We start from the raw sequence: 12,745 nt of genomic DNA, 5'->3' as shown, positions 1-12,745 counted from the left end.
CCAACAGCAGCCACTGTAGCAGCAACATCCATTTTTGGAGCCCTCTACCTAAAGCCCCTGGGGGAATTGAACAGCTGATTTCGATCTCAGTCTTTGCCCTGAGCCTGGCCCTGGGGTGAGGAGGAGTGCTGACAGTGGAGTTGGAGACAGTTGTGGAGAGGGAATTCTACTCACCGATTCTGGGCAGAAAAGTTTTTGATTGCTCCCAGACCTTGAAGGAACTGAGAACTTACAGGTCCCCAGAGTATACCCTCCTTTTGACAAATGGACAAAAATCAAGTAACTGGCTGGGGAAAATGCCTTTAAAAAGGGAAAAAAATAAGACCTAGTGAACAGGTATTTTCTTCCATCCTTTTGGATGAGGAAGAACAAAGCATAACATCAGAGGAAGTCAAGGCTTCTGCATCCAAAACATCCAAAATAAATATGCAATGAACTCAGGCCATGGAGGAGCTCAAAAAGGATATTGAAAATCAAGCAAGACAGGTGGAGGAAAAATTGGGAAGAGAAATGAGAGAGATGCAAGAAAATCATGAAAAGTGAGTCAACAGCTTGCTAAAGGAGACCCAAAAAAATTCTGAAGAAAGTAACACCTTTAAAAGTAGGCTAATTCAATTGGCAAAAGAGGTCCAAAAAGCCAGTAAGGAGAAAATACTTTAAAAAGCAGAATTAGCCAAATGGAAAAGGCAGTTCAAAAGAAGAAAATAGTTCTTTAAAAATTAGAATGGAGCAGATGGAAGCTAATGACTTTATGAAAAACCAAGAAATTACAAAACAAAACCAAAAGAAAAAAAAATAGAAGATAATGTGAAATATCTCATGGGAAAAACAACTGACCTGGAAAATAGATCCAGGAGAGACAATTTAAAAATTATGGGACTACCTGAAAGCCATGATCAAAAAAAGAGCCTAGACATCATCTTTCATGAAATTACCAAGGAAAACTGACCTGATATTCTAGAACCAGAGGGGAAAATAAATATCGAAAGAATCCACCAATCACCTCTTGAAAGAGATCCAAAAAGAGAAACTTGTAGGAATATTGTAACCAAATTCCAGAGTTCCCAGGTCAAGAACAAAATATTGCAAGCAGCTAAAAAGAGACAATTTGAGTATTGTGGAAATACAATCAGGATAACACAAGATCTAGCAGTTTCTACATTAAGGGATCAAAGGGCTTGGAATATGATATTCCAGAAGTCAAAGGAACTGAGATTAATACCAAGATTCACCTACCCAGCAAAACTGAATATATTACTTCAGGGGACTTTCAAGCATTCTTGATGAAAAGACCAAGGAGTTTGCCTCACTAAAGAGTCTGTGATTTAGAACCTCCTATGTTGTAAAACTTTTCTGCTCTAAGTAGCATATATGAAACTCTATAGTTGGTTTCTTGAAAAAAAATTTAAATAAAATAAATTATTCTGCCTAAAAATCTTCCTCTGGATCAAGAATTCATAATAGATGAGTTATATATATATTATATTATACATATATAACATAATAATGTTATACAGATAATAGATAATTTATATCTATATTTTATTTTTATGTATACTTACAGATATAATATATAATGTATATTTTAATTTATATATAATAAAATATATATCTATATTACATATGATATTACATATTATAATATAATCGATAACATATAATAATTATACATATATAACACAATAATATATGTTTTCCACAGTTGGTAGAATCTTTCCCATAGGTGGAGAGGTCTAAAAGAGGTCTGTCCTCTCCGCTGTGGACATTTCCTCTGTCCTTATGTCCACCTCCTGCCTGCCCTAACTTCTTTAAAGACTCAGATAAAATCCCATGTTCTGTCTTTCCCAGCCTCTCAATTCTAGTGCCTTCCTTCTGTTAGTCACTCTCCCTGTCTCCTTTGTATAGCTTGATTGCACATACTTATTTGTTTGTGTCTTGCCCTTTAAATTGTAAGCGCCTTCAGAGCAAAGACTGTCTTTTGCCTCTTATTATATCCCCAGTGCCTGGCACACAATAGGCACTTAATAAATGCTTATTGAATGACTTAGGAGGAAGATGACACCACCTTTCCCTTGATACCAACCTGGTAATCATTGTGGTTAACTTTAAACAGGATTTTAAATCATATCATGTTTATTCTCAAAGCAGTGGGGAAGCAATATGCAAGCCACATTGACCACATATTCAGTTCAATTCAATTCAGCAACTGTTTTAAGAATAGCTATTATGTTCAATGTATTATGCTTGCTGAGATCAGACTTTTGAGTGAAGTTTTGGAGCTTGCCCAGAACTCTGCTATTTTCCTTAGAACTTTCTCTCTCCCTTTCCCTCCATCTGTCTCTATATCTCTGTCTATTTCTCTCTCTCTTTTTCTCCCTCACTTTCTTCCCTCTCTCCCTCTCTCTATCCCTCTGTCTCTCCATCATTCTCTGACTGTCTCTCTCTGTGGCTGGCTCTCTGTCTTTCCCTTCTCTCTCTCCACCCCTTTCACTCTTCCCCCACTTCTCTGTATATAGATATCTATATGTAGGTTTATGCATATATATGAATTATTACTAACTTGTTTCTTGCCTAAAATATATCCATACAGTATGTAATATATAAATATGTCATGTATATGTATACATATATGTGTATAAATCATTAGCTTATCCCTTTCCTAAATTTAAATAGATATATAAAATACTTAAGTATATTGTATGTGTATGTCTAAATCATTATTAGCTTATTCCTTGCCTAAATGTATATTTATATATTATGTAATACATAAAAATAAGTGTGTATATATAAAATTTTACTAGCTTATCCTTATCTGTATATTTATTGTGTAACATATAAATGTATGTGTGTATGTATATATGGAAATTATTACTAGCTTGTTACTTGCCTAAATATATATATTTGTATATTACATATTATATATAAATATGTGTTTATATATGCATATATGTGTGTATACATACATTGTATAATATATAATATACTATGTATATCTACTAATAGCTTATTCCTTGCCTTTTGATTTAAGATAGGACTTTATAACCTTTTTTAGTTTAGTCACACAGCCCTTGGTCAGTCTGGTGAAAGCCCATGAAGAAGGCTTTGTCAGAATAACATTTTTACCTGAATAAAATAAAGTAGATAAAATTACAAAAGAAACTAATTATAATGAAATCAGTTTAAAAAAAAAAGACAAGTTCACAATCTTCACCTTAAGGACCTTTGATTTAAAATATATCCACAGAATTAATAATACATAGATAAATTTCAGAGGGATGGTGTTCTGGATTGACAACTCTTCTGGGAGTCATGAAATCCTACTTGATATATATTGTCGCTGCATGGCCTAGGACAAGTTATTTAAACTCTCAGTGCCCCAGGCTACAATCTAAGATTTTTCTTAAAAAAATTTCAGTCTTAAGAGTTTCCCATCCTTCCTAGACTGAATTCTCCAATTAATTTTTAATCTTTGAGATCCTATTTATTCTTTTTGTAAAGCCTTTGAAATGTCTTCCCCAAATCAAGGTTGCATGAAATATCATACCTAACCTTCCTCTCCTCTTTCACAAACTCTGGGAGGAAATGGTCACATTCTCCATCATTTCTACCCAGTATGAAGAATTTTGCTTCCACTCTTAACTCCCCCCAATTCATTCTGCTGAGTTGAACTTTCCATGATAGTGGTTTTATCATGTCTTCTATTCCCCACTTTAAATGGTCAACATTAATTAAATGCCTATTATGTTCAAGGCACCACATATAATCTAGCTTGAGAAGAGTTCAACCTAAATACTTAGTGGTTCAGGGATCACTTTAAGAGGTCTCCTTCTAAGAAGAGCCCTTATTATTGGCTTTTGTGAGTTTGCCACAGACTACATCATAATTTGTGAGGTGGTCTTTTGCAATTGGCCACTCATCCTGAGAAAACAGATGCCTTTGGTGACTTCCATAGAATCACTGATTCTATAGCCAGAAGAAACCTTATTCTCAAGGAAAACTCTCCTGAGTTTTGACAACTGAGCCTGGGATCTTGTTTATCTTTCATTTTGGGTTTCTGACTCTTTCATACTCACTCAGGAGTATGGAGGGTTAGCAGCCAAATGCTGACCATGAACACCTAGCTCCAGTAAGCTTTTCCCTTTTACAGATAAAGAGTAAATGTGGCATACAGAACTCTGATGGTTGTCTTCCATGCATAGTGTATGTAAGGAGAATTTTAGTGTAAGTAAAGTGAATTTTAGTGTGTGTAAAGTGAATTTTTGTTATTATTTCTTAGAGTTCAGTTTCCCAGGATTCGTAGCTATAACACACTCTTGTTCCCAGGTATTAGATGTGAGTTCCCACAGTTATGGTTCAAAACATCACCATGCTTGCACGGTTATATAATGGTAAATAATATAAACAATCCACTGTGGCTACACAGTGAAGTACAGGGATGAGGTGATATGACCTGGTGAGACTGTTGCTGGCAGTGTGCCTTCTTTGCCTGGTGCCCTATAAAGCACTGGGCAGTAGCCAGTAAAAGGGGAACCTTAGGGTTGAATGTACAAATGCTGTACATGCCTTGATTGGCCCTAATCAAGGCTTGGGGGGAATCTATGTTTGCCTCAGTTGGTCCCCATTGACGCTTGAGAGGATTTAGGGGAGTACACAAGCTGTACCTGTCTCGATTGACCCCATCGAGACATAGGGGTCTTTCTAGCCCCTGTGAGAAGGATGATTAGGAAAGCTGTTGTAGTTGTGCTCCCATTATCAGCAATCCTCTTCTGAGAAAACTTGAGTAGAATAAAGTAAGATTTTTAACCCCTTCTTAGTGTCTTTCCCGTCTGATGAAATCAAGAGTGAACGGGTGCTAGCAGCCCTCCTGTGTGCTGTGTTTATCTGTCTTACACCTGGCATACCATCCCTCCTTACCTCTGCTTCATGGAATCCCTGCCTTCCTTCAGAGCCTGGCTCAGGTGCCTCTTTCATCATAAAGCTCTTAACTGTTCCTGGCACTTGTGACTACCCTCCCTTCCCAAATTACCTTTTGTTTAATTGTCTGCAAACACACTGATCCTCCTTGAGACATGTACTGTTTCTTCTATCTTTGTATCCCCAGCAGCTCAGGATCTGATATTAGGTATGTGATATTTGCTCACTGAATTGAATTGGTATGTTTTAAAATTATATTGCTACTTAAATATTATTAATAGTTTTATTTGTACTTCATACACACATTCTACAACACTTCACTCAAGAGTTTGATCTCAGCAAGCATAGCACATGGAACATAGTAGCTATTTTTAAAACCATTGTTGGATTGAATTGAACTGAATATGTGGTCAATGTAGCTTGCATGTGAGTGATGCCATTGCTTTGAGAATCCTGTTTGAAGTTAACCACGGTGATATACCAGGTTGATATGAAGGGAAGGGTGGTGTTGTCTTCCTCCTTGAATCACCTTTCTAAGCCATTCAGTAAGCATGGGAAGTTTGAATAACTTGTCCCAGGCCCCACAGCAACAGTGTACGTCAGAAATAGGATTTTGTGACTCTCAGGTCAGTTGTCAATCCACAACACTGCTGTCCCTCCCAAATGTGTATGCATAAAAGTTGTCTGTGGACTATGAATTCTGGGGATATGCTTTAAATCACAGGTCCTCGAACTGAAGATTATTTTTGTTTTTAAGACATGAAAACTGATTTCATTATGATTGATTTCTTTTGTAATTCTATCTTTTATTTTATTCTGACAAGGGCTTCTTCATGGGCTTCCACCAGACTGATCAAGGGCTCTATGACACACATAAAAACGGTTATGAACTCCTGTCTTAAATCAAAAGGCAAGAAATAACCTAGTAATATATATACATAGTATATTATATATTACACATATGTGTAGTAGTATATGTGTGTATGTATATATGTATAGTATGTATATATGTGTAGTCACAAGTAGGAGGAACACTAAGAGCTTTGTGATGAAAGTGGCACCTGAGCCAGTCTTTGAGGGAAAGTAGGGATTCCAAGAGGTAGAGGTGAAGAGGGGATGGCATGCCATGCCATCCATGGGAGACAACCATTGGAATTCTGCATGCCACATCTGCTCTTTATCTGTAAAGGGGGAAAAACTACCAAAGCTAGCTGTTCATGGTCATTGTTTGGCTGCTAACCCCCCATGCTCCTCAGAAAGCCCATGCTCACAGAAGTCAGAAACACAAAGTGGAAGATAAGCAAGATCCCAGGCTCAGTTTTCAAAACTTCATACACAAAGTTTTTGTGCATCTTCACAGAGGCAATAGCACTTACGTGATCTGATTGAAAGAGTGACAGCTTATTTTTGTAGAGGGCAGGACAAGAGTCTCGAGTTAAGACAGACAAATATTTTGCAGTAAAACAAATAAATAGATTCTATGCATACACATACATGTGCATACACATATGTATATACACATTTATATATCATATTTATTGCAAGCCATTCCTTTATATATATTATTTTATTATATTATGCATATATATTAAATTGCAAACATATTTCTTTTCCCCACAAGCCATACATGCATATACATACTATATATCTTGAGATTGATGGTGGATTCTTCAGATCACATCTAGTCGATGCTTTTGGTAGTTGGGGGCATGCAGTAGCCTCGTTACTATTAAAACTTTGCTTCAATTCAAATTGAAGAGTGTAAGTGTCAACATTTTACTAAAAAGACAACCCACTAATAATAATAGCTAGTACTTGTATAATACCTTAAGGTTTGCAAAGCACTTTACAAATAACATCTCATTTTGTCATCATAATAGGGTCCAAGTATATTATCTTCCATTTACAGATGACCAGCTCAGGGTCATGTAGCTACTAAGCTGATTGAGGCCAGATTTGAATTGAGGTCTTCCCTAGCTGCCTCTAAATTGTTTTCATTGTCCTATTGTCTCTAAACAATAAATGTAAAAAATATACATTAAGTAATGCGTTGATATGTGTATATGTATGTACATGTGTACATATATGTATATGTACATGTGTATAATCCTACAGAATAGCAGCTACGACATCAAAAACATGCCCTCTCTTAACATTCCTGGTTTGTCCTTGCTGTGTCTCAGAGTTCTGCCTCTTCACTTTAGTACCTATATATAGTCACAAAATTGCAATAAGCTATGACATGTTTCTTAAAGTAACATAGTTAATCATCTGCCAGCTTATGTGGGTTGGCGTAAAAGAAAGGTCAAATCCTGTTTTAAAAAATTGCTAAGTAAACATTTGATTCCAGAGGTTGGTTCTGAGGCAAAAATTGTTTTCATCAATCAATTTGTCTAATAGACTTTGTTCCCCCTTAGGTATTGCAGATTTGGTGTCTGCTGTGTTTGTGTGATGCCTGGAGGAACACAAAAATGAAATCCCCACTACCAAACGTTTTTGCCTTCAGAGACCCTCATCAAGCCCTGTTAATCAGCTATACATGGACCAGGACAAACTAGTTTTTAAAAGCCCTGATCATCGATTGTCTTTCTAAAGATTGGGACAGCTAAAGTCAAAGGGAAAACACCAGGTTGATGTTGTGCCTGCTGCAATCAGTGGGAGGTTGAACTGGGTAGACCTGCAGTCTCTTACAAGATAGAGATTCTATGAATCTATTCGTTCAATTCAACCAATTGTCATTTTGTGGCTTCTGTGTGCAAGTTCAAGTGTTAAGCACTAGGGGTACAGAGATAAAGAATAAGAGTTTCCAGTCTAATAAAACAGATAAGATATGTACATGTACCTAAGTGTTATGAGAACGAGGCTATGATGAGGGCATAGGACCACTCTAGGGAAAAATGTTTTAAGGATCAGGAAGGAGAGATGAAATGAGGGAGCTGCCTCTTCCAGTTCCTTCTTGCTCTGACATTCTATGACCCTGTGAAGTCCTGGACTTTCCCTTTGTGATGTCCACGTTTAAGCTACATCCGACATACTTGCTACTTGCTCATTGCCTTCTTATCCAATAATTGTTTTTTTTCCTGGATCTGTCACCTGAATGAGCTGTACTGATTTTGTTTTCTGTGGCAGTGCAGTGATGTAAGGAATGACTCAGGTGCCACTCACTTTCTCTCACTGACACCTAAACTAGTCCCTGCTTAACTACTTTGAAAAAAGAAAAGAAAAAATGTCATGCCTCCCATGAAAAGTGCCCTGAGTATTTTTTCTACAAATCCATATCAATCTTTAATATAGAAGAACTTTCTGAAATGAAACTTTCTAAACAGCAGCATCTCCCTTTTTGTTTCCTTAGAAACTTTTTTTCTTTCCTTAATCTTAAATCATCAGGGTTAGGCAACCCTCCTTTTCTTGTATTAGCCAGAAGTGGCCTCAGTAGAATACGTTTGTTCATTGGTGTACTCTCGACTCAACCAGGAAAATTATTAGACTTGGAAAATGATGTCTTATGGGAAAAAGTAATTGAGATTTGGACTATTAGCCAGGAGATGGATTCTAGGCTATGCCAGTAAAGAACTAGGACTTGTGAGCAAGTCACCTCAGTTTTGTCTTCTGTAAGTGTTTGGATAAGCTCAGGGATCTCCAGAGGAGGCTAAGGGAGCTGGTACATGACCTTGGATGTGATTAAGTAGTCAGAGGGTAGGAATATAGCTTCTAGTGAAGATTTTCCACTTCTCCCCAGCTCCCTCTATCCTCATAACCTGCCCTCCCGATCAACTTGCTTCAGGGGCAGGTATCTGTTCAGCCTATGAGCTCTTTGCTTCAAGCACCAGCCAGTAAGTAAGAGCCCCCTACCCCTAACCCTTTCATTTTCAGTGGGATACTGAGTCACACAGGATGATTGACTCCACTGCAGATAATATTTTATTGTTTCTTCCACCCAGCCAAATCCACTCCTTTTCTGAAGTTCTTGCTGTCAAAGTCACCTCCATCCTCCCAGTCATCTTGGTTTGCATCCTTGGTGTCTCGTTATTCTCATGTGTTCCATATATCCAGGTAGTTGCCAGATCTTGTCTTTTCTACCTCCATCATGTCTCTTGTATTTCTTCCCTTCTCTCTTCTTACATAGCTGCTGCCTAAGTTCAGGCCACCATTACCTCTTGCCTGGACTATTATAGTAGATCCCTAATAAGTCGCCCTGCCGTAGTCTTTCTCCTCCACAGACCTGCAAAAGTGATTTTCCTAAAGCACAGATCTCACCATATCACTCCCCCAGGGGCTCCCTATTGACTCCAAATTTTTGAAAAATCTTTGTCACTTTTTAAATGTCTACTTTTGCATTAGTTTTATAGTGTGCATAATTAGTATAGCAATATATGTTTTGGGGAGTCATGCTCAATTTTTCTACTTAAAGGGGTACACTATCCAAAAAGTCTGAGGACCACTACGCTAGACAAGGACCCCTCCACCTCTAAAATTCTGGAGTTCTTTAATAGAGATCCTTTACAATTCAGGTAAACTAGGCAAATGTTTCCTACTTTATGATTCAGCTCAATAAACATTTATTAGAATGAATGACTGACTTGTTAATGTTTTGTTATTGTCATTTCTTTTTTGGTTTTTTTGTACATTTGTAAAGTTCTGGATTTTTAAAATTTTGAAAATAATTATTTTTGTGTGGAAATACTTAAAATTTTCTTGTATTCACAATTTTGATTATCTTTGTAATAAAGGTTAAAATATAAAAGTCTTATTTTAGTGACTGATTTCTATTCCAAGGTAAAGGTAATCTAAGTTATTTTGCTCCCTGAGAGGCATCTTTGAATAGATCAGGGAAGGCATCCTAAGGAAGGATTTTAGTAAATGTTTTGTGTGGTGACAGCAATGAACTCTGACAGATTAAGGAGGCTGAGGGTTCTAAGCTCAAGGACAGAACTGAATTAGTCAGTGAGAGATTAAAGAAAAGACGCAAAAGGACTCTAAATAAAGTATGAGGATCTTAGTTTTCTGTCCACCAATCAGAACTACCCAACAGGCTGTTCCTAGGAGGAGCACCTCAGAACTGGAGATATTTAATAATGGGCCTTATGGGTATTTGTTGATAGAAAAAATTTCTTCATCACCAAGAGGTTGGACTAAATTCAAACCACAGCAAGTTTAGATTCAGAGGGCTTAGCTTGAGGACCTAGAGGGTCACATGTGGCCTTGAGGTCACAGGATCCCCACCCACACTCAGTAATCCTTTGAAGTCCCAGTTCTAAAATGTTATGATTCTATATGGAAAATTTTATTATTGTGTAGAGAGATTTAACTAATGTAAGTTCTTATAATTCTGCTTCATATGACAAGTTAATCGACTTATGCAATTTTAGAAAGGCAAAGAGCTAGCCTTGGAGTCAGAAGGAGTTGGGCTCGTGTCCTACTTTTGACACATATTAGCTAAATAAACTCTTAAGTGCTCTGATGAGACTCTCCAAGGTGATAAGTTATGTTAAGTTGCTGATCTACAGCAATAGGAAGGGCTTCCATACTAGGGTTCTTACGCTGATGAAAAACTGGGTCTGGATTTAAAAAAAAAATCAACAAAAACTATAAAGTTATGAAAAAAATGTCATGGCCCTTTGTTATTTACTCTGATAAATTTCATCACACTGTTAAAGAGAGAGAGGTGGGAGAGCTGGTTCCAGTGTGAAAGAATTCACTTAGACTTTCTCTGTAACCAAAGGAAGCTTTATTTATGCAAAAGCAGCAGACCTGAGACTTAGCAAGGAGTTAAACAAAGGCAGTGATATAGGAAAAGGACCAGACTTATATAGGATGATTTTAGGGTTCCTTTATGGGAGTTGGAGTTCTAGGGTAAGTCTTGCAAGGTAAAGAAGTCTTGCAAGGTGAAGCACAGCATGAGGACTATGATGACTCAAGGGAGATAAGTAAATCCCATCTCACAGGATGGGGGAATGGGGAAAAGGAACTTTGTGATCCAGGATAAGGGGAAGTTTTGTGCTAAATGGAGGCTTTAGGGCACATTCAGGTTAGAAAATAAACCAGAGGCTTCACAAAGTCAATCCTTAATATTATTTTTAACTCTTAGGGCACTGTTTATATCCACATCATTTCCCCACTCAACCACTTAGGTAGAAGAATTCTTTTGGGGAAAGGGAGTGAAGGCCATTGTCTTCAGTAGCTGCTTCCCGCTGAACAGGGGTGCAGAGTCCACTTCAGGGTCAGGGAATAGATTGAGGAAGGTAGTGGGGGTGCAGAATGCAGTGCCGACTCGGCCCAAGGTGGAGAGAGGTAAGCCACTCAGAGACATCAAGGGCAGGGCTTGGTGTCCTAAAAGTTGAAAGTGGAATTTCTGCAGGTGAGAAGACACCAGGAGGTTGAATAAGCACAGACCAAATATAAGAGCAAGTAGAATGATCAAAAACGGGGTCAGAATAAGGGAAAGAAGGGAGAGAAACCTTGTCAGGCTAGAGCGAATGTCCTGCATCCAAGAAGCTGCCTGTAATATTGAGTGCTCAAAGGAAAAATTGCATGCAGGATCTTCAGGGAATGGGGGAGAGCTGCGGAGAGTAAACTAGTGTCCTGGGCATGATGGTGACACACCCAGCAATCATGTACTCCACCCCATCCCACAGAGTTCCATATTTGAACTAAGGCATTAGACTTCCAGTCCTAAGGAAGCAGGAATCAGTGGGCTGCAAACCGAAGTGGTTCAAGGTGGGGCCCAGAACACAGGCAAATCTCCAAGGTGAGGGGCTTCAGTGCAGAGTCTTTTCTGGCTAGTCACACCCTGCATTTTATCTCACATTTCTCACATTTCTGCTTGCTTCTCTCTGCCTCACCATCCACACAAATGCTTTTGGGAGAGGGACAAAGGAAGTGTCCCTGCCTGAGTGGGGGGTGGGAAAAGGAGTAAAATGAGGCTGAAGTCATGTCCAGGGGATGAGGAGAGTGTAGAAAAGGCATCCACATTGCGTGACCATCTACAGGTAGACGGCATAGTCTAGGCAGCACAAATCTGACAAACAAGTTCAATATGCAGACCCCAAATAGAAGGAGTGTTAAAAGTGATGTTAGAAAAGAGGAAAAGCAGAGAAACCAAGAGCCCCATGATATTGTTTACTTTTGACGTACAGGAGTTTTTGATCTTGTTATTTTCCCCAAAGTTTCCACTCTGATTCCAATTCCTTTTGGAGGATCAGATGCTATTGAGGATCCAATTCTATACACATAAATATGTGTAACACTTTGCAGGTAGAAGCTTTCTACCCTTGAGTTCAGTAGTTATACAGATGAAGCTACTTATAAGAGACTGACTTTTACTCTAGTTACCATAAAAGACTTGGGAGGATCCATAAGTAATTAATTCCAAAACAGTGCATATCAATAAGTTGCTTATAATAAAACATGTTTGTACCACAGAACACAGAACACACAGTATAAACAGGTATAAATATTTCCACAACAGTAACAAACTTTGAATGGAGTTGACTTTTCCATTAATACAAAAATATCCCTATAAGAAAATTGCACTGAAATTCTTTTCCTCAAACTGAAGATGTTTTTGATCTAGTTTCAGTAATTAATAGAGTAATAGTTAGGTCCCTCAATCAGTTGTACCAATACATAATCATTTAAACATCATTTTGAAACATTTAAGGAACTTATTGCATACAGACATATATCTAGTAACAGGCAGATGACTAGGTCAAATACCCATTTACTAAGTTGTTTAAGGTAAATACCCATGTACTAACTTGTTTAAGGTATAAAAAGGAATGTAGTCTTAGAATAAATAGCTCACATCTTAAACACAAGCTTTATCCCAGCC

At 37.8% G+C, this 12,745-nt stretch overlaps 1 protein-coding gene across 1 annotated transcript in view; it reads left to right on the top strand.

The window, feature by feature from the left end:
- CTSO (cathepsin O) overlaps positions 1-9,662 on the top strand; it is a 71,131-nt gene extending 61,469 nt beyond the window's left edge. Inside the window, exon 8 of the mRNA XM_072621349.1 lies at positions 7,332-9,662. Within this exon, the coding sequence (XP_072477450.1) occupies positions 7,332-7,366 (35 nt within the window). The 3' untranslated portion in view covers positions 7,367-9,662. The remainder of the gene's footprint in view (positions 1-7,331) is intronic.
- The last annotated feature ends 3,083 nt before the right edge of the window (positions 9,663-12,745 follow it).

Source organism: Notamacropus eugenii, chromosome 6 (assembly GCF_028372415.1).
Source record: "Notamacropus eugenii isolate mMacEug1 chromosome 6, mMacEug1.pri_v2, whole genome shotgun sequence".
In the NCBI taxonomy this organism is placed as follows: domain Eukaryota; kingdom Metazoa; phylum Chordata; class Mammalia; order Diprotodontia; family Macropodidae; genus Notamacropus; species Notamacropus eugenii.
Note: the sequence above shows the minus strand (reverse complement) of the source record. Positions and strands in the feature narration are given on the sequence as shown.